This window comes from Dendropsophus ebraccatus, chromosome 12 (assembly GCF_027789765.1).
Source record: "Dendropsophus ebraccatus isolate aDenEbr1 chromosome 12, aDenEbr1.pat, whole genome shotgun sequence".
Lineage (NCBI taxonomy): Eukaryota > Metazoa > Chordata > Amphibia > Anura > Hylidae > Dendropsophus > Dendropsophus ebraccatus.
In genome coordinates this window covers 56,896,417-56,919,973 of record NC_091465.1, presented here as the reverse complement: position 1 = coordinate 56,919,973, position 23,557 = coordinate 56,896,417, and the positions used below count along the sequence as shown (strand labels likewise).

The 23,557-nt window shown below is 43.1% G+C and overlaps 1 protein-coding gene across 4 annotated transcripts in view; it reads right to left on the bottom strand.

Moving 5' to 3' along the window:
- Positions 1 to 2,382: 2,382 nt before the first annotated feature.
- LOC138769261 (NXPE family member 1-like) overlaps positions 2,383 to 23,557 on the bottom strand; it is a 61,447-nt gene continuing 40,272 nt past the window's right edge. For all 4 annotated transcript variants that reach the window (XM_069947606.1, XM_069947607.1, XM_069947608.1 and 1 more), the window contains 4 exons: positions 18,178 to 18,863; positions 11,561 to 11,622; positions 6,013 to 6,231; positions 2,383 to 2,998 (listed from right to left, as the gene is read on the bottom strand). In XM_069947606.1, the coding sequence (XP_069803707.1) occupies positions 2,460 to 2,998; positions 6,013 to 6,231; positions 11,561 to 11,622; positions 18,178 to 18,863 (1,506 nt within the window). In that variant the 3' untranslated portion in view covers positions 2,383 to 2,459. The remainder of the gene's footprint in view (positions 2,999 to 6,012; positions 6,232 to 11,560; positions 11,623 to 18,177; positions 18,864 to 23,557) is intronic.

Here is a 23,557-nt window from a genome sequence, read left to right as displayed (position 1 = left end):
AAAAGGAGGAGTTGCTGATCAGCGTCGCACTAACGTGCGATGCTGATCAGTACTCAGCGGCGTTAGGGCGCAAAAAAAGAAAAAAAAATGAAAAAAAAAAATCTTTTTAACCCAAAGCAACTGATCAGTGAATGATATTCACTGATCAGCCGCTAGGGGGCAGTAGAGAGAAGATTGCCGGAGATTGGCGAACCCGAAGACCCGAGTGTTTCCGAAGATTTCCGACGCTGGACGAACGAACCCGTAAGCGACGCGAGGACGGCGCAAGGACGGCGCAAGGACGGCGCGGACCGCAGATCTTCGCTCCGGACGGCCAGATCAGGTGAGTATGGTACACCTGCACCACACACACCTGTTCTGCACCTCTCAGTTACCTAGCTGAGGGGTGCAGAACTCGGCAATACTGTTTTTTTACAGTATGATCGCCGTGATGGGCCGGCCGGTACTGGCCGGCCTATCACGGCGATCGTGGGGGTGGCATCTGCGCCATCTTTGTTGGGGACACTAATGGCGATTGGTGCTATCTCGGACAGCACCAATCGCCATTGCTTTCCGGGCCACCGGGTCACCGATGACCCAGAAAGCTGTTTTCAGCTGCTATATGCTGATCTGTATTGATCAGCATATAGCAGCGATCGTCGGCACGGGAGGGGTTAATCACCCCCCGTGCCGACGAGCAGAGATGGCCTGCTATACATTATAGCAGGCCATCTTCCCCGACCGCTGTGTGTGAACACACAGCGATCGGGGAAACATCGGGCGTATGTATACGCCCGTTTGCGTTAAAGCCCACCCTGCGGGGGCGTATACGTACGCCCGATGTCGTTAAGGGGTTAAAGGTCTAAATTAGGTTCAGTAGGAAAGTGTTTTTAATATGACATTGAGCACATAAACAAGGAGGCACAATCTAAGTTTAGTTGGGGGGGGGGGGGGAATGTAAAGCAACATGAAAAAAATATTACTTTACTGAAAGTACTTTACTTGAAACCAACTTCCCGCAGAAGTGGTTGGTAAATCTACAGTAACTTAAAAGGGTAGTGCAGCGCTAAGAAATTATTCACAAAATAACTCACATTACAAAGTTATACAACTTTGTGATGTATGTTATATATGTGAATGGCCCCCTTCCCGTGTTTACCGCCCCCCGCCCGTGTACCCGGAAGTGTAGTGCAGTATACATACCTGATCCGTGTCGAACGACCCCATCTGTAATCTTGTCAAAGACGTTATTTTTGGGAGGCCGGCCGACCCGCTCCTGCCGTCCCTCATGCTGGCCCCCCTCTGCCGCGTCATAACTGTGCTCAGCCGCGATTGGCTGAGCACAGTTATGCTCAGCCAATCGCGGCTGAGCAGCTGATGACGCCACTGTACACTCCACTGCAGCCTGACTGGAAGACATCTCCGGTTCACAGGAGAAGATGGGAAGGCTACACTGGGAACACAGCACCACTCACTGTTACTCTTTATGACCCTGCAGAATTGTCCACATCTTGGCCACTGCCGTTCTGGGACATACTGCATATGGGTCCAGACACATGGGTACAGTGAGTAACACGCTTCCACCATCTCCTCATCATTCCTCAGATGCCATATTCTGTGCACCTAACCATGGCTGGAATATATTAAGGGCTCTGATGACAGTTATCTACAGTAGATGCCAATATTCTGTGTACCCTATCACGGCTCGAATATATAAAGGGCACTGATGACCGTAACTTTGTTGATGCGTGTACCTTCTTCTTGTGCACCTCTTAACCCCTGATGACGTCACCGATAAGGGTGACAGAAACGCATAGGGTAAAGGTGACGGTACGGACAGTGACAGGACACACTGACATTTCGGATTGCCTTTTCCTTAACAGACAGTGACCTGCACTTATTTTGTTTGGACAATACCGATATCATAGAGAACCGAGAAATAGATTGCGCTGACTGACATACCTATCCTCTCCTCGGCTGAGGATCACTGGGGACTATGTGACTGTTTACACAGCTTCTACTACTGGCTCTGTGGCATTGTCATTCTATTTCCTGGAGAGGAGAGATAGTGCTATATGCACATTGTACATATTGTTTAGTGCTACATGCACAATGTATATAAATTTTCTGTTACACTGTATATATAGTATACTTTTATTCCGCATACCAATAAAGGTTATATTTCAGCTTATTCCCTGTTTTTGTTCTTGTATAGATTATAGCTTGGGACTACTATTGTTATTACATGGTTAGTATACCTTACCTATACATACAACATATTCTCATCCGGCTTCAAATCTTTGGCAGATAATCTTGTGTGTAATAATCTGTGTAAATGGACCCTAAGGCTAATCACTTGCATTTTCCAGTGCATCCAGTGCTTGTGAACTACAGTATAAGAGGACCTGTCAAAGTCATTTAATAAAACTTTAGCAAAACAATTTGTAAATGTTAATACATAAAATAAACAATAGTAAAGCTCATGTACATATATATGTCATCAGCATGTTTATCTCATTTTTTATATAAGGTTCTGGTGGATGCATTTCATTTGTATCAAAAGCTGTGGTCATGTCCCAGCCATTAATAAATCCAACATTGAGACCTTTAATGACTATTTCCATTATGAAGTAGTGGACATATGCATGGAAATCACCCAGCCCTTCATACTCATTTGCCATCTCACTTGTATTCTCAGTCTTAATGATGACTTTTGTTTGTGGACTTCTGATGAAGAGGCGTTCTATAGCTCGACGAATCTTAATGAGTCTTCTTATATAGTGATAGACAGGACATAGTCTAAAATGTGCCCCAATGGTTATCACAATCACAGTATAGTTGTTGCCTCCAATAAGGTCAATCTCGTGTGGAATATATCGCTCTTCTCTGAGTGATATAAAGGATGGATGCACAAATGGCCTTCCATGTCTTTTCCAAACAACATGTATATTCCTTTCAGTGTCCACAGCTAAGTGTGTATATGCCCATTCGGCTTCATAGACATTGAGTAATTTCAATGCTGAAAAAGTAATAAAACAATTATTAATGAGAACTGCATCATAATCCTGAATTATGTTGTTATATTGCCAGATAACTAACTTTTCAATGAAACAATCCAGAAGATGTACAAAAGATGAAAAGAGGTAGAAAGGGACCCTTTATAGGTAGAAAGGGAACCATAGGTAGAAAGGGAACCATATGGGCCCAGATTTATTCATCTGTCTGAGACCAAACAAAAATGGACGCAGCTAAGCAAATAGCAACCAATCACAGTCCATTCTGAGAAATGAAAATGGAGCCACGGTATACCACATAGACCAACACCGGCATCATCACAACACTGGTAGAAAGAAAGAACATGTTGGAAAACTTTATGGAACCAAATAGAATCACAAAACCTAATCATCCAAGTTAAAAAAGTATAAAATTGGTAGCGGAATGATTATTTAAAGTAGGTGGGGTCTGCAATATGTGGGAATATGGTTAAGGGACACAAACGAGTCAAGTGACAATAATAAGAGACTTAAGTCCCTATCACACAAAGCGATTATCAGCCTTATTCGGCTGATAACGGCCGTTACGGCCCATAATCGTCTTGTTAAATAGAAGACAATGATCAGCTGACATGCACGATGTTGGCTGATCGATGTCTTTCAACATGTTGAAAGACTAATGATCACAATATCAGCGATATGCTGCCGTCGCTCCATGTAATAGGAGCAGCGACAGCAGACCACTGCTATATTCTATGGGCGATCCAGCGATCACCCGGGCAGCCCCCCCCCCCCCCCCCCCCCCCCCCCCAGATCTTAAGATCTTTCCTGTTCTCTGCTGACACATGCAATAGCACCGTCAGTGAGCGGGGAACTTGTCGCCCCATGTAATAAGGGCTTTATAGTTCATGGCAGGATTACAGGTCACCAATGTTAAAGACGTGGGTCAGGAATCCTAAATCCTGGAAATTTCACAGCATCAAGGTATATAGGGCATTGATTGGGCGAAAATTAAGGTAAATTGTAAGTTTGTAAGTGGTGTCATTTTCTCCTTACCTTCTAAGAGCCATAGCGCTTTTATTTTTTGACCTACAGCCCTGTTTGGGTCTTATTTTTGTGGCTCCTACATGAGTTTTTTTCATTTATGCTGTTCACTGTACGGTTATAGCTTATAGATTGGGCAATTAGGCCCGCTACGATTTCGAATAATTTTTTTAAACTTTCATTGAGGGAGGGGCTGTCATATTCTTATCAACTCCCCCCCACCCACACTTTTTAAGTTCCCCCAAAGGAATATTACATTCAATCATTAGATTGCGCACACCAGTCAATGTTATGCCATTGTATAGTATTGATCAGTGTTATCGGTGATCTTTTCATAAAGTCTTCCTGTGGCAGACTTTATTTGAAGATTGCTAAGCTAACTCCATCGAGACACAGTCACACTGTCGAGGTCTCAGTTGGGCAGTGACAGAAGTGCAGCTCCTGTCAATGACACTTAAATGCTGCCATCACCTGCATTTAAGGGATTAGTGATGGGTGGCAGTGTGATTGCTTCACCCCATTATTAATAGCTAATAGCAGCTGGTCCTTACCCTCTATTAAGCGAGTTTAGCTCCTGAGCTCGCTTCATGGAACCCCTGGACCTTTTGGCGTACCGATACATCATGAGTCCTTAAGTGACATGCTGTACTGGTGATGTAACCTGCGTGCACAGCCTGTGTACAGCTGGGATCACCAGTACATGGGTACTGTACAGTATAGGTAATATTGGTGATATTGGCCTGTGTCTAGTGGATTTTATTTTACTGTAGGCTACAATGACATCAGTATCAGAATCTTAGTCAAAGCCTCCATCCCAGATTTTGTCACACTTCATGCAGTGCTGTGTTTCCTGTCAAAAAGGCTTATATTGTGGCAAACCTCAACAAACTCCATTCAAAGTCAGTATCTCAGAATAAAACTAATCAAAGCTCAGCTGTTGCTTCACAAAATGTGCTTTGATTGGTTGCTGTCTGTCTAAGACAAAAAGTACGCCCATTTCGATCTCAGACTGATAAACCTGGGCCATATTCTATTCTTATATTCTAAGAGTGTGGCAGATCATTGTGTATATTTTAAAAATAGAAACCTCAGTGCAGATGTGAACAGAGCCTTCCATGTTTCTTTTGTTGTGTTCAGGCTCAATTATAGGTTTTCTGCTGCCTGAGGCAAAACCTGAAATGGCACTTCACATAAACAAGAGTCAGGGCCGATTCTGGGGTCTCTGCCGCCTGAAGCAAACCTCAGACGGCCGCCCCGAGTGATGGCATCGCCCCCCCCCCCCCCAACCAGCCGCTCACCTGTCCCACGCCGCAGCCGGCCCACGCTTTCCGCTGTCTCCACATCCCGTCAGGTCCCGCGACGTCACGTGGTGAGTGAGTGGGGTGATCGGGTCGCGCAGGGCGGCCCTGCGCGACCCGATCACTCCAGCGCGTCCCCCACTGACCCCGGGCACTCACCACAGCCTGGAGGTCGATGACAGCTGCAGGGTGACGTCGCGGGACCTGACGGGATGCGGAGAGTGCGGGCGACGGGACAGGTGAGCGGCCGCTGTCATTTTTGTTAAGTGATACTTAACAAAAATGACAGCAGGGGGGAAATAATGCTGCCCCCTGCCGTACCGCAAAATCTGCTGCCTGAGGCGTAAGGCTCATTCTGCCTCATGGCAGAAGCGGGCCTGACAAGAGTCAATGCAATGTGACTACACATGGGGATCTTATCCATGCTCATACTACCATTACACCTTGTGCTCCATAGAGAGGGGTGGTGATCACTCGTAGTGTAGTGATGTCTGAAGCATATAACAATACCTGCAAAGTGTTTTCAATCCTGATTTCCTTGCATTCTAGGTCTGTGTCCAGCTATCATTTGCAGGTCATGGGGTCAATGAATTCAGTGGTAAGTAGCAGACGGTATCATTTATGGCACCTCCATGCAACATGCTGCCTTTGAGAGACTACAAAGAGGCCCTGGTTGTGTTGTAGTTTTTAATACTTACTTTTCATCTTGTTTACAAAGTATGTCATCCATAGGTGTGTTGTTGAATCTCCAAACATGTAAAGAAACTTTCCCTTCATACATGTGTTTAGGTCCTCCATACTGTGATAGGCTTTCATTGTACATGATTTGGGGTACCATATTTCATTCATGACATGTCCACTGGGATATTCTAGAGCCATTCCAATTCTGCATTTTTTTTTCTGCTCCAAAATTGTACCTTCATAGATAAAAAAGATAGTAATTTTTCTGTCATAGATGTGCATTAAAGATCAAACATTATTAAAAAAAAGTACGTAAAAACTCAAAAAATTTATAGACATCTGACAGTATTTCCATTGTAGGACAAGCAGTGCATATGTGACACTTTACAGAAATGATGCAAAATTACGTTACACTTTTTTTTTTCTTAATGCCAATGTAAAGAAATGTATTTGCAAAAGTAGCAAAAATGCATTATGTTCAGACTTAAAGTGACACTGTCAGCCCCTTTTTGCATTCTGACTTCTCTACACAGGTGTAAAGGGTAAATTTAGCAGTTTCCATAACTTATTTTATATCATACGTCATGGTGCTTGTTCAAGTAAAAAGTCATCTTTTATCAACTGCAGATTGTGTTTTATCAACTGCAGATTTAGGCCAGCCTGGTCCAATGACTGTCGAGGAGGCGGGCCAACGGTGACGTTGTGGGCGGGGCTAAGTGGCGCTAATGCCACGAGGCCCCACCCACTTAACACAATCTGCAATTGATAAAAGATGACTTTTTACTTAAACAAGCACCATGACGTATGATATAAAATAAGGTATGAAAAACACTAAATTTACCCATTACACCTGTGTAGAGAAGTCAGAATGCAAAAACTTAAAATTATGTTATGTTCAATAAAATTCATTATGTTCAGACTTGAATGTAGGTGTTCAGTCATTTCCATATAATGTTTGGCTTATGATTTGACCTTTATCAAGTAGATAGTAACAAAGCAAGGGAGGAGGGTCTGGAGCAATGTGGTGGCACTGGGAATAGCGGCCACCACATTGCTTCAGACTGTCTTCCCTTGCTTCTTTACCAGCTGATTGTACTTGATAAAGGTCTCCTCCCAACCAGAAAGTCTTATGGAAATGGCTGTACATCTGTAGTTTCAAGTCTGGACATAATGCGTTTTTTTTTCACAAAAAATGAGTGGATCTTTACAGCAGTGTGATTAGGTTAAAGATCTCTACAATGGTGCCGATATCCTCATTACCAATATTAAGGGTAGGTTCACACTGCGTTTTTACAATCCGTTAAATGGATCCGTTTGATAATTCTTTTGTGTAGGCTAAAAAATAAATGGACTGGAAAAACACATTGTGAACCTACCTTTTCTTTCAATAAGCACTTTCGCTCTGTGCTGCTCCTTGGGTGCCTGAAAAAGCTTGATCCAGTCCTAGGAAACTGAAAGAAGTTCTAGCTTTTCCCGCCACCCAGAGCGGAGCGGCACTGAAGGCACGTTAAAAGACAGTAAGCTTATAAGCGGACTGCCAAGCTAACTAAGTGATTTGCTTCGTTATTACTGTATATTCGCTCATCTCTACTCACATGTTATCTCCCCCCTGCAGTATTCACATTCTAGACTCATGTCTCTGAGGGAAGGCAAGTAGTGTTCTGTTGTGCACAGCTAGCTGAGTGCAGTAGTGCTTTATACAGTATATATCATGTGGCGGGAGGCATTGCTAACCCGATGTCCCTGACTAGGATTCCAAAAAACACCTGTAAAACTTTACTAAGCAGTTCATGTGCAAAAATCCAACAGTCATACAAAATGTCAGTGACAGAGGCAGGATCTGAGCGGACTTGAAACGGATCCCGCCTCTGTCATTGACTGGCTGAGCAGACTTGAGACGTCACGTCTCGAGCCCGCGTCAGACACCAGGAAGCAGTCGGGCACCAGGGACCAGAGCGCCGTGATACGGGACCCGCCGCTGGAACCGGGGAGCCCCCCGCCGGAGTACCCCTTTAAGGTAGATGTGTAGTCTGGTTACTGTTGTATGGTTGCTGTTGTATAGTTGTAACTAAAGACCATATTACACAGCACGATATTAAGATAGAAGCGAGCACTCACCTGTCAGTTCAGCACTGCAGTTCATGCATTTTGTATCAGAAAAGAGATGGGACTGGCAATCCCCCTGTAGGTAATTTCCATCTCTTTATGTAGGTTTTCCTCCACTGTAACACATATATATATATATATATATATATATATATATATATATATATATATAAAATACCTATACTTACCTAGCTCCTGTTCAGTCTACTATTATCTCCTTTTCCTTCCATGTCTTTTATGTGGACAATGTAATGTTCCAGAATTGGATGAGGCAAAAATCTTTGCCTATGTACCTTCCAAAAAAACTACCACTATTGTCTATTAAAAGGTTCTGCCATTGAGTCTTTTGACTGTCAGTTTAGCTGTTAGGTATTTAGGAGGTTTAGCCTATGTTCACTCGCTGTATATGTGGTTTCCTACCACTGTTGTTGCTATTGGTTACACCCTTCGTAAAAGCTTGTGCTTCGTAAAAGTGGTGATCTAGTAGTACCAGAGTTTCGCCACAAGATGCTGTTGTTATAAGTATGTATGCTCAGTTATTGCACGACTGTAGGAACCAAAGGGTTATTGTTTATTTGTGTGTCACATGGATCTGTATGCCGATGAGAGTTCTTTCTTTTTCTCACCTATCATCTTTGTCCTTACTTCTCACATACGCACTCCTCACCCACTCACAGCACACCTTACAGGGGCTGTAGGAAGGAAGTCACTTGGGTAGAGGAAGTGTAGTGTCTTTTGCCGTTAGACTCTGTAGAAGCAGGACGTTACCTACAGTTTCTTCTCAAGTAACTCCACTCAACACTATGCAGTGTTAAACCTTCACTAGAGACGACAAGTCAGGGATCATCCTAACCCACGCTGTGGACAAGGAGAGACACAGTGCAGGACAGTATCCATAAAGAAAGTAAAGCAACTGACCCGGCTAGAGCAAAGTTGTTAGAGGCCCATGAACTCTATCTCACAGCTCGGGTGTAAGCAGGGAACCCTCAGCATTCTGCTCATCCCAGGTAACAAGGTCTGGGGCTTGTGTCACCCTCTATGACACTGGTGGGCAATAGGTGGTGCAAAGACAAAAGAGTCAAAAGATAGGCACAAGTATTCCCTCTCTCTTCTCAAGTTTTTTTCTACTTCTACCTCTGAAGTTCCGGCAGAGCACAGTACTACATTGGTTTGTGACTCTCTCTACATCCTCCTCTCTACTGCTCTGATCTTCTCCTCTACTTTTCAGCACGCAACCCAGACAGCATGACTGTACCACTCTCTCTCCTCTAAATACAGATCTGGATCCTAAAATATTAAGTAACCTATCAAGTGTAAAGTATTCTATCAAGGCAAAGCTGTATCATCTGCTGCCTACCCCAAGTATCTTCAGAGTAAACAAGATTTTATTTATGCTAAAGAGGCTCTGTGGTTCCCCGTTAAGCATTAACACAGTACACACACACTCCTTGGGTCATCTGCCCTTTCTGTGGGTGGCAGTGCCAATAGTCCGCATGGGTCACTATTCCATTCCGGACCACCGTGATAAGTACCCAAGGGACCCCGCAACAACCCGGCAGGTCACTGTCCGCAGGGGATCAAGGCATAGCCGGCCCCGTAAAATAAAAGCAGGTGTGCCACCATACCTGTGTGCCCAACCGGCACTGGCATCACGACTCAACATCACTGGGCACGGCTATATCTCAGCCAACCACCATAGCACTGGGTCACACCTAACCATTTGGCAAGTGACCGGCCGTACCTCCTCCACACATCCAACGGAGGGGTCCACCACATATAAACAACGGTCATTCCACATGAACTTCCATTGGTTAACGCTATCTACACCCTGAATTAATGATCATGATCACGTGGAACGTCTGGTGTTTATACAGCTTGTAAACATAGCCTAAAAATGAAATAAAGTGTGGTACTGCTGTAGTATATAGGGCTACCAGCAACTTACTTATAAACAAAAAATGAAGGCCATAAATTGCCCTCCTTGGCACCCCTTAAACAAATACAGTAAACACACAAAAAAACAATGCAAACACATTATACAGAGCTTGGTACTTTTTCTCATTACCTCATAAAAATGAATGATTGCGGGCAATCAACCGTTATGACCATTATGTCAAGGTTTGTTATTCTATAATAGTTTCTAGATAGGTTTAAAGGAGTATTCCACTCAAACTAAATTTTTCATATGTTGCTGCCCATGGTAAGAATAACAATTCATTTCATATTTGTTATTATCTATTTAGTCTCCTTCCCACAGCTCTGAGCTGCTGCTTTCTGCTGAAGGCACACAAAACTACAGTATGTAAGCTTTTCTTTTAGTCTCTGCTTTCTTCCTCCTCCCTTCCCAAAATCCTGTTGCTCACAGCATTAAAAGAAGCTAAAATGTTGCAGATAAAAGTCAGCCAGCTGTCTCAGAAGGGGGGAGGGGGGGGGGGAGAAAGAGAGAAAGGCATACACACAGTTTTTTGTTCCTTTAACAGAAAGCAGCATCTCAGAACCGGGGGAAGGAGACAGAATAGATAATAACAAGTATGGAATGAATTGTTAGTCTCACCATGGGCAGCAACATATGAAAAGTTATGTTTGAGTGAAATACCCCTTTAATGTCTTTAATTAAGGGACAAGTGCCATGAAAAACTTTTTCCCAGTAATTGAAGCACATTACAAAGTTATATAACTCTGTAATATGCTTCAATCACCTATCTGACTCCCTTCCCTGTATTTTCCCCCCTCCACCCCCCACCAGGAAGTGCACTAAACTCACACAGACCTAATTACTGTTGTCACCGTCACCAGGCAGCTCCTTCTTGTGAGGATGAGTCATCAGCAGGAGGGCTGCTCTAGGTCCTGTTACACCAGCCTCCCCCTCCCCTCCTTGTCAGGTGACTCTGCTTGCTCAGCTTATCTTCTGTAGTGACATGACTCCTTCACTGAGTCCATAGCGGTAGGAGAGAGGGTATGAGGTGGTGGGGGGGGGGGGGGGGCTGCCTATGTGCCGGAGTCATTCAGAGGGAAGATAAGCAAGTGAGATGTGACAAGTGATGGCTTGCAGTAGTTCAGCCAATGGGAGCTTAGCAAGCCTGTCACCTGACAAGGCAGGGGAGGGGGGAGGCTAGTGTAACAGGAGAAGGAGCAGAGAGAATAGCTTGGTGACGGTGACGACAGTAATCAGGTCTGTGTGACTCAGGACACTTCCTGGTGGGGGGTGGAGGGGGGAAAAGACAGGGAAGGGAGGCAGATAGGTGATTGAAGCATATTACAGAGTTATATAACTTTGTAATGTGCTTCAATTACTGGGAAAAAGTAATGGCACTTGTCCTTTAACCTTGCAAAGACAGATTGAAAAATATTGTCTAACATACAGGCCTTTACTGGAGGTAATGATTTAATTACATGTATTTATGAAATATCACAAGCTCATTTTGACACCTTTCCCCCTTTAAAGAAAGGTTTACTTACTGTTACAGAGAACTACATTAAGGGCCGGCATATGTACTGGAATTTCCACTCTGACATTTGACCTATGTTAAAAAAAAAAGATATTTTAATTTATCACATACTGTATATTTTTAATACATTTAGCAAAAATCCTAGCAATTTGTGCCTACATTTCCTGTACAGATCTGCAGGATCAGACTATGCAGGATTAGTTTGTACGTTACTACACATAGGCAAATTATAAAACAGGATTAGAATTAAGTGCATCAACCCATAAAGTGTTGAGTATGAGTGATGTTTGACAAAGTTAACAAGATCATGTGCAGGAACTCAGTACCACATATTACGTAAGATATAAAGGATGTAAGAAACACCTGACTTGTTGATTAAAGAGGATGTACCATGAGGTACATCCTCTTTAATCTGACCCAGGGATAGAACGGCGCCGACACGGGGAAGCCGGTGCACCGGTCCGTTATTTGAACCGCGCCCCCGTTCCCCGGCGCCGTTCTATCAACGAGTCGCGGGCCGGAGCTGAAGCACAGGAGGCGGGCTGGCCAGCCCCCAGTGGGGGGAATCCCCCGCCCCTGTATGACACGGCTCCATTGATTCTAATAAAGCTGTGTCATAGAGGGGAGGGAATTCCCTCCCACTGGGGCCGGGCCGGCCCACCTCCTGTACTTCAGCACCGGGCCAGGACCTGTTGATAGAACAGCGCCATTAAAAAATGGACCGTGGCACCAGCTTCCGATTAAAGAGGATGTACCTGATGGTTCATCCTCTTTAAAGTTGTACAGTATATGTAATGTACTGCACACGGTTAAATTTACATTTTTCTATTATTTTCAGGTAACAGCAATCAAAGAGTAAAACCCATTCACATTCACACACATTAACTGTTTGCTCTCTACTGCCACCTTTGATAAACAGTATTAGGCTATGTTCACACAACGTTTTTGCTGTTCTGTTTAAAATTACGTCTATCATTTTGAGTCTAACATAATGGACATCATTTAGCTATCTGGCCTCCATTCAGTGCAATGACGGCTGCTGGTACATTATTCTAGTTTGGGTTACTAATTACCCTTTGGATGCGGCTTAATTGAAAAGTCCATTGAATTTAATAGTAAAAACGGAGAAAGAACGGTGACAAAAGAAAAACTGTGTGTGAACAACTAATAAAAAACGTCCGCTGTTTGCAAAAGACATTGGAAAATAATGAACATTATTTTGACATCCGCGGCAATAACATCTGTTATTCAATACACTGTGTGCATTGGACGTCCGTCTTTTCATTGACTTCAATGCACTGCATTGCAGTCATTAAATCACGGAAAAAATGGACGTTGTTTTAAATTCGCAAAAGCGAACGCTCTTTCTCTATTTTTGACGTTGTGTGAACATAGTCTTATACTGTTCTGCCTAAAGCCTTCTGGAAAAAGGAAATAACCCCTAGTCAAATATACTGTAGGGCTAGAGCCAATCGCTGCAAGACTTTGATTAACCGTGAATACTGTAGGTCGCTTATAGATATCAATCTTTTCCTAATCTTAATGGTTTTAATGTGTCTCTTGGATTGCTGTGTTTCTAAACCTACAGAAATTAAAACTGCATGCTACAACACAGCCAACTATAAAATCTGTTTTTTGGACTAAGGTATGAGGGACTATTTTTGAACATAGTTAGGAGCCATATTACCTGAGCTCTAAGCATAGTAGTTGACAGACAAAGGAAGAGTAATCTATGATTAAAGGGGTTATCCAGCGCTAAAAAAACATGGCCTCTTTACCCCTCTCTTGTCTCCAGTTCAGATGTGGTTTGCAATTAAGCTCCATTTACTTCAATGGAGTTTGAAACCCCACCCAACTGGAGACAAGAGAGGTGGAAAAGTGACCATGTTTTTGTAAAGCCCCACCCCCACTTAACTGGCCAGATTTACTAACTCAGTGTCGGTCTATTAGTAAACTTGTCCAGCTTAGCGCCTGTTACAGGGCATGCACAAAAACCTTCGCCTTCTCCGGAGCAGGTGTAGATTTTTGCATGGTTTAAGCCTAGGTCCAGGCATAATCCTGGATAAATTAAGTGCCACCTTGTCGTGCCCCCTACCTATCAGGTGAGCGGGGATTATGGCTGCTGTAGGCCATGGTAGGCTTCCATGGAAAACACTAGGGGAAACAGTGATAAATGTCCCCAATTGTGTACAACTCAAAAACATCTTTCATGTTCCAAAAAAGTCACTTCCTCAGGTAGCATACTCACAATGCATTACATGGCAACCATTGACACACAGCTCCTCCCCCCTGTCGGATCTATTACATGCTGATAGCAACCAGTCCTCACCCTCATCTTCAGCTCCTGAGCTTGCTTTATAAAGCCTCAGAACCTTCTGGTATACCGGTACAGCAAATGTCCTTAAAGGGGACAGTGCCCCTATGCTCCAATAGGCGCATCAACCAGGGGATGGGAAATGGGTGCACTTGGCCTGCCTCCAGTGCACAGAGCACACTAATTGCATATCAAGAAACCAGTTTGAACAATGGCCAGCCAACTGGGATATATGCGCCCGTGCAAACCAGGTCATATAAAAAAATTTATTACGTGAAGTGGTACATTTGCTTTAAGAAAATTGTCACCCAATCAAAACAGCTTAAGCCAGATGGTATTTTTCTTCAGGAAACACTATGGAAAAAACTCTACCGTCTACCCTCTACCCTCTACACTGATGTGATATAATCAATGTAATTATAAATGCTTTAAACAGATCCGTGAAAAACATGGACACGGATGCAAAACGGATGACAACACAAACAGTTTTGCACGGATCACGTAAGTAGCTAGCAGACCAGAATCACGGACCAGGAAAAACACTGAACATGTGAATGCAGCCTTAATACTCGCCCCTACCTGACCCTACCTGGACAATTCCTATTTCAAGTAAAGCACCACCATTTCCCAACTGCTGGCACACACACAATTCATTCTCTTTCTATCTCTCTGAACTTAGCTAAAGATGTCCCCAACAAATAATATACCTTTTTTTAATGTTTATAAGTGCATACTTATAGTTCTAAAGTGCTCTCAGCTGTTTCCTCAGTGGAATGGAATTCTTGCCCACACCCTTTGACTATACGCACTTCAATTAAGCACTGACAGGGGATATATCAGGATTGACAGTTTCAATCCTGCTAAGGGCTCTTAAAAGGAGTATTAAATATCAGCCATCAAGCCTAGAGATGACTCTGCAACTGTATCACAGGGTGTATATGAGGGGGCAGATAATTATTTTTGCCTGTGGTCATGCTCAGTGGTTTATAAGTTTTGGGAGAGAATCAGTGGTTATGTGGTTATGGAGATACCCTAGTTTTGCCATGCCCTGCAGGTAATCGTAAACCTCTCTACATGATCTTTGCCACTGGTGTAAAAACTAGGCACACTTTGAACAATACCTGAATCACAAAATTTTACAATTTTTCATTATTTACAGGGCACAATTTACTCCTTTTAAAATATTTCAAATGAGAATTTGCAAATCAAATAAATGTAGTATATGTTCAGTTGATGGTGGGGATTTGATACACTTGCTGCGGAGATGCCCCATGCTGTTTAGATATTGGTCTTGTATTGTTTAGCATTTGGAATAAACATTAAAGTAGAGTTGAATCAGAAAAAATGTCTCTTGTTCAATTAATAAAAAAAATAGTTCCACATAAAACTAGATATTGTATCCTTCAGATGTGAATATCGCCATGGGCACCACTTTATGAACAAAGAAAAGAAATGAATAGAGTTACTATTAGGGAACTGATGGAGGCCAATAGAATAAGAAACTATCCAAATTTAAGGAAATTTGGGGGATGAGGCTTGCATAGCCAGAGTTTCTAGGTAATTGAGATTAAATTATATACTATGAAAAAATTAGGTGTTTTTTCCCCTCGTAATTAATAATATTAGTCATGAATATGACTGGTCATGGGATGGGAGACCCTGCTCTATATATAACAATACTTTGAAAGGGTTGCAGAGCCACCAACTCAACAGGGCATCAGTTCAGAGAACACAGATTCCAAAGGCCAGACAGTGCATACAAACTTGATTTCAGTCATGTGATTAAATGAGGTACGCAAGACCCCCAATGTGAAATGTGAATACAGACAGAATTGTTTTGATTCCTTTTTTGATAGGGCATCATGTCTTTTGCTTTCTTGTAGTAACTGCTTGAGGCTGCTAGCTAGGGGAAATCTTAAAAAGCGAAATTGAGAGCGAAAAAAATGGATTGCCAACAGTTACTTAGAAAAAATATTCTGAAAAAACAAAATCCAGGTAGGGTTGTTATCACATTTAGACCAGTCCCATGAATGCAGTAATACGCTCTGCAGTTAACAAATGCTGGTGTCTCTTGAAGGAAGATGCTTTTAGAGATATATTGAGGAATTTATCAAGGGCTTTGAGCCTATTTTTAATAATTGGATTTTTTGTAAATTTTTGGTCAAAGTATCTATAAACCAGTATTCACAGAAAATTAGCATAATCCACATTTTGCAGCAAATTTATCTTTTGTGACATTCAAAAAAGTTCTACAAACTGTTGCAGGCCTACGTTTGGTCAGTACCATGTGAATATGTTTGCACAATTGTTTGTGAATATTTTGAGAATTGCACGTTTTAGAGTCGATAGTGAATGTCCATAGTGACTACACAACCCCTTTTTCCTTTTAAAAAAAAATAAAAATCTAAGGGACAAGCTAGTTAGAGGACGATTGCCCCCTGAAAAAAAATGCTCACTGGCTCCAAAGCAGGGCAGTCTTAGCAGCATTATGGGCCCCTGGGGAGAGGAGTGAACTGCACCCCTCCCCCATCCACCCACTGACCAAACCCACCCCAACTTTGCAACCCCTCATGCCTTCCCAGCCACATCCGAAGCAACCCTACTCCTTCCCCCGGACCGCTCCTAGCCAATACAATCACTTACAATAAAAAATGCACATTATTGGTAGCATGCACTGCTTTCGAGGCCCAGTGCATGCATGCAAAATGATTATGATGATGTAATCGTGCAGTGGGTGGGTCCATCAGCCTCTTGTCGCAGGGATATGTGAAGCACAGCTCTTATTAAATAAGTGGGAAACCTCTAAACAAAATATTTCCGTTTGGGAGATAAGGTCTGAAATTTAACAGTTTTTGGGGCATGGTCTGAGATCACCAAGTCTGACCAAACCCCCCCAACCTTCCCAGCCACATCTCCAAAGCAACCCTACAGCCCAGACAGCCCCTAGCCAATACAATTACATGATGGGGGTGTAGGGTGAGACAGTTCCCTGTGGTTCGGTCTGTGACCTCGTTCTTACAAGAGAGTCAGTGTTTTACAGTGTGCAGAGTGCAAAGGGGCCCCCCAGGGCAGCCCTGGCACAAAAACTCCACCAGTCCACTTACAAATGTCATCTCACCCATAGAGCTAACCGTGCCATGCAGACATAATTTCAGATACGATCAGATACTAGCTGTGCACAGGTGCTGAAGAGTATTATCACCTTGCACACTATAGAGTATACAGCAGTTATCAGACATATAAAACATATAGGGGGGAGATTAAATGATGTAAAATATACACTGGTGTAAATTCCGCATAACAATCAATTTCAGCTCATCTCACAGCTCTGGTAAAATGAAAGAGGAGCTGTGATTGGTTGCTGTGGGAAGTTTACCCACTGTATGTTTTACACATTTTGATAAATCTTGGCTACAGTTTTTAATTCCCTCATTAGTATCCATTATAGTAGGTAAGTCCTCCAAGTAATGTCACATATACTAGTTACCCCACCCAATAGTGCCCCCATATAGTAGTTAGGCCTCCAATAGTGCCTCATATAGTAGCCAGTCTTACAATAGTTCCCCATATAGTAGCCAATCCCCTCAATAGTACCCATATGGAAGCCTGACTGGCAGCAGGCAGTCCCCTCAATCCGGTGGCAGCCCTCAGCCTCTGATTAGCAGTGTGGTCACGGCGCTGCCAGTTAATCTTTAGTATCCCACCATTTGAATTTGCAGACCAGGGAGCGCCCTCCCAGACTGACCATCTGGGCAGCCTACCAGGCATTTGCCTGATAAGCTAGATTGTCAGTCCAGGCCTGAGGCCCTCTATGAGTCATGGGCCCCGGGCAGACACCTACCCTGCCCAATGGGGAAGATGGCTCTGCTCCAAAATAGTATAGAACCTGGTAATTACAAATGGGGATAGTTTAATTATTGTTGCTATATAAAATTATGTAAAACAGGTTAGACTAGGAGGAGTGAATTGGGTGATAAAATAATTTATCCCCTGTCACACCTTCTGTGTAGTGATGTGCAACTGCGGTTTCTTTTATGTGAGTAAATCAATTTGTCTCATGCATAAAAGATTCACTGAACATTTGTGATTTTGCCTGGAATTTGTAAAAGATTACAGTCACAAATGAAAACAGATTAGACAGATGTTCCAGTATCTTTCTCTAATTAGTAAAAGAAAATCTTAGTGACACATTCCTTTTACTGTAGGTTACCATCGTGTGTTTTGTTGTGTTAAGCTCATGATTATTAACAGAGGCCCTCACATATATGCAAATAGAACAATATTCTAACAATACATTTTATTATGATTTATACCTTGTAAGGAGACTGTTTTCCAAGCTGGACAGCTGTGAAGCATAGGTTTTCGAAGTTTGAAACTCAGTAAATGATCCACAGCTGAAATTATGAGGCTTGACACAATAAAAGTATTCTCCAATTTCATGATCAGCATATTCACAGAGTTCATCTTTTTTATCCAGAACAAATCCACACTTTGTCACCGCTACTTTATTTCCACTTGTGAATTTTCCTAAGTATTCTAGTTGACCATACCAGCTATTTCTTGACTTCCAGATAGCAGAGACGGCTTCGCTTGGGTGCATGAGAAATACGGTTACCACAACTTTACCTTCCCATAATAAGGTAAAATGAACATGGTATGTTCCATTGTTAAAATCTTCAATCCTCCCTGAAGATCCAGCTCTCGTATCAGGATTGGAAATTCTTGCTCTAAGATAGTCTCCTCCATAGGTTTTCCTCTTTCCCAGATAATCATATACATCAACTTGTACAGTTAATTGATCCCCAACACAATAACTGTTTTGGGTGTTTATAATGAATCCTTTGCTATTCTTTGCACTAGTTGTATTATCTTTATGCATAACAGTTACTTTAGATATCTTCTGGTCTATATGATTGAAGATTTTCCATATCTGCTTTTCTATTTCTGAAATCTTCTCAGGAGCATTAGTTGTTAAAATAGCATTCTCTTTATCAGAATCCTGTCAGACGGTAGTAGAGTAGTGAAAAGATAATATTAGTAGCAAGATATCAGTTCAAATGCAGCATATAATTTTTTGGTGCACAAAGTGCATAGATTTATTGCTGATTTTATAAGTTAAAGGGGTTGTCCAGTAAAAATCTTTTTCTTTCAAATCAACTGGTTTTAGAAAGTTATATAGATTTGTAATTTACTTTTATTTAAAAATCGCAAGTCTTCCCATACTTATCAGCTGCTGTATGTCCTGCATGAAATGTTTTCTTTTCAGTCTGCTGACATCTTTGGCCAAGACAGGTACTCTGCAGAGCAGGATAGGTTTTCTATGAGAATTTGCTGCTGCTTTGGACAGTTCCTGTCTCGGACAGAGATGTCAGCAGAGAGCACTGTGTCAGACTGAAAAGAAAACATTTTCTGCAGGATATACAGCAGCTGATACGTATTGGAAAACTTGAGATATTTTAATAAAAGTAAATTACAAATCTATATCTATTTATCTAGCTATTTATTTAATCTATATATCTACTTTCTGAAACCAGTTGATTTGAAAGAAAAAAATTTCGCTGGATAACCCCTTTAAGAAGAAATCCTGAAGCTGAAGATCAGAAAATGTGAGAAGTTACAGCAAGGGCTTTGTATATACAGCATATACGTTTTATCAAGTTCATGTAACCTTTCTTTGTTTTTGTATACATCTAGATTTTTAATAAGCCTTTCTTCTGTATAGTCAACTAATTGTATCCATCAAGTTAAATCCAAACATATCTTTGCATCGTGTGTCGTCAGGAGACTGAAATAATAAGTTCAGATTCCTCAGCCTTTTTTCATTGCTGATACTCTTTTCTCACTGTGCTTTTACAGTGTTCAGCAGGGGTATATATGTCAGAGGATACCTCCTACACCATGGCAGTATGGTGGCGACTGATGCCACTTATTGGTACTGTATATTTTTTTTAACATGATGACAAATGCAACTACCAATAGGAAATGGGCACTTTCAGGAAGCATGAACAAGTTCAGGCTGGGGTAAGATCCTTGGTAACTACTTCATCATAAAAAGATCCAAAAGTTCCTACAGTGGTGACAATTGAATCTGTATACAGTGCCATATACTTTTTTGTTTATTGTTCTTTTTTGCTTTTTCTTGTCCGTTTATCATTTTTGAAATGATGTCTGTCATTTTGAGTCCAAAATGGCGTCCGTTATTTTGAGGATTGGATGCCCGTCAGACCAATTGCCATACCTCTACTGCTGCATTATATAACTGTGAGCGCTCCATATAAGCACTCACAGTTAGCGAGCCAGGCACTGCACCTCGGCACTTGCCCCAGTAAGCCAGGTGCTGACGCCGGCCCTGATAACAGCTGCTGGCACATTATTCTAGTTTAGAGGGACTAATTGGCCTTTGGGTGTGTCTTTAATTGAAAAGTAAATTGAATTTAATAGTAAAAATGGAGAAAGAAAAACTTTGTGTGAACTAAAAAATAACATTCGCTGTTTGCAAAAGACGTCCGAAAATAATTGATATGATCATTATTTTGCCTTCCACCCAGATAATGTCCGTAATTTTATACACTGGGTGCATTGCACAGCTATGCATTGCAATCAGTTAAATCTCAGCAATAAAGGACGTCTTTTTAAATAGAAAGGGTGGAAAGGGCCTTTTACTTTTATCCTATTATATGGAATAGTTTAGAGGTCTGTGCTTTTCCATCCAGTGCATAACCATATAAAAGCCAGCAGAAAAAACCTTAACAGATGCCAAAACGACAACTTTTTTGGCGTCTGTGAGGTTATGTGGTCTATGGATATATATGGGTATATTCTGTATGCACTATTCCTTTTTTTTCTTTCCATATAAGGAGTTCTCAGCCCCCTTCTCAAGCTTATATTCTGAACATTGCATATTTTTCTCTATCTGGCTTAATGGTCGTGGAACCCCTATATCTCCACCCACATCTGCACTGTAGCCCCCGCCCCCTCTATTATGTCATTGTAGGCCCCAACCCTCAGAAGCCATTGGAATGGGCCGAACTAGAGGCCTAGGCCCCATCCCCTCTAACATGGCTGTTACAGGGAGGGCAGGGCTATGCCTGTAGGTCGGCCCATTCTGATGATGCTGTGGAGGGGACGTGGCTTAGACGCATATGTCATCAATGAGGGGCCATGGAATTTTGCAAGTTTTAATCCGTGTGAACGGAGCCATAGATACGAAATGTCCACAATATTAGCTTAAGAATGGTGCTGAGAACTCCTTATATGGAAAGGGGATGACAATATCACTTTAAAGCAAATGGATACCATACATGCGCACCCCCCCCCCCAGCTTGTGCTGCCGATGACGAGCACTCACACTAGGAGAGAGGGAGATGGACGGCACCGAGCAGGGAGGGAGAGATCTAACTACCTCCCACCCTGTACGGTGCCATGGGCCAGATAAACACTGTATTACTCCCCCATCATCTGCTCATACTATGAGCGCTCCTGACTCATGCTCAGCCAGCATGGCACCGGGTAGGGAGGGATAGAGGTGCCCGTGTATCTAACTACAGTACCTTCCCCCCTCCTTCCCCATGCTGCCTGGTGCCAAGCGGGCTGAGCACGGGTCAGGACAGCTCATAGTATCAGCAGATGATAGGGGTGTAGTACAATGTGTATCTGGCTCACGCTACCATGCAGGGAGCCTACAAATGGAGAGCATCCTGAAAACCACAGAGATAAAGGAGGGAGCAGTACAGTGTGTATATGGCCCACGGCACCATGCAGGAAGGGAGGGAGGAGGTAGTTGGTGCATGGGCACCTCTCTCCCTCCCTGCTTGGTGCCATCCATCTCTTTTTGGAATAATTTGTGCTGCCGATGACAAGCGTTCACACCGGGAGGGAGAGAGGGAGATACAAGTCTCCTTGCTTCCCAAATTATTCCATGAAAATCATTAAAAGATATTCTACAGTAAAAAAAATCATCTCACTAATACTACACTACATAGACTTCCATAGACAATACACTACATAGACTTCCATAAACAATATACTACTTAGATTTCTACATTTAGCGCACCCCCTGCTGAACACTTCATGTGAATTACACCTGAAGTGTAAAGAATTTGAAGCCTGCCTGATCTACTAAATTACGTAAAATAGCTCTATATGTGCATTTCCTATATTAATGTATATTAGGAATTTGTCTAACTTTCCTTATGTAATAACATATTAAAAAACATGTTTTGGCCGGAGTTATCCTTTAAGCATTTAAGTCTCCCCAAGGCCACCTCAATCCAATCTGGAAGAGAAACTTCACACATACATTCCCACCACATTGAGGCAGATCCCATTACACCTTCAGGCTATGTTCACACAACGTGAACACCCGGCCGTTCCGTGACCCCGGCCGGTCTCAGCCGATCTCAACCCGGTGATCTTTCCGGGTGCGGAGCTCTGATGCGGGCGCATCAGCACGCGCCCGCATCAGAGCTTCCCATAGCGCACAATGAAGCGAGAGGCCGGAGCCGCTTGCTTCACTGTGTGAACTGACAGGTCTTTCTGCGGCCGGAATTCACTGAATTCCGGCCGCAGAAAACTGACATGTCAGTTTTTTCCGGCGCCCCATGGGATCCCGGACGGAGCGTATACGATGTATGTACGCTCCGGCCGGGATCCCATTGAAAATCAGGCTTTGTTCCACCCCTCAAAACTATGGCCGTAGTTCTGCGGCGAGAGCTACGGGCATAGTTTTACGTAGTGTGAACATAGCCCCAGATGGCATAGCGCAATAGCTCTATAACATGTCATGAACTTGGCCACAAAGCTATTTACCTTATTCCTGGACTTGTTTACTCCCTCCACCAAGAGAGTAACCTAGAGATCCAGCCTCCCCCCATTCTTTTTCCAGGACTTTTTCAGACCAGGCAGTCTGAAAAAGTCCCATCCCACAAATATGATATCTTTTTTCTGTTCACTAAAAGGGACACAATTTAGGTCTTAACCCCGACACGCAGTAGAAGTCTAGGGCCAATCTAAGCAGACATACCGATGTAATTCAATCAAAATCCAATTGCTGGTAATACCTTCCATACCCAACAGGTAAGCACCTTCTGGCATTGAAAAGCTGCCATTTGATCTGGGCCTGCAAGCAACCACAAAACATGAGTGTCCCAATAACAGCTACCTTTCCACTGAAGAACAACCCCAAACACTTCTGAGACACTGCCACAAATTAAAACTTGAACAAAAACAAATCATCTATATATAAAGCCAAAATGTTAAAGATGGAAAGCCAAACACATACCCTGTGACAGCAAACGCAACCACTTGCATCCCCCCAAAGTGGCTAGACCCTTGTTTAGGTCCACCTATAGTAGTCGGCCCTCTGTGTAGGCAGGGCCGATTCTGGGGTCTGTGCCGCCAGGGGCCGCGGCCGCCGGAGCTCTTCAAGGCGGATCTGCCCCTTTAAAAGCAGGGGGCTCCGCTACCACTAGCTGTTCTAACCAGTCCATTGAGCTTCCGGGACAGGTCACCTGACGCACGCCGGCCCCATAAGCTCACAGCTCCAGCCCCGCGCGCCGCACCTCTCTAGTCTCCTGCTCAGTGGCATACATGTAACAGCTGACCGCACAGGACCGCGGGAGAGGTGCGGCGCACGGGGCTGGAGCTGTGAGCTTACGGGGCCGGCGTGCATCAGGTGACCTGTCCCGGAAGCTC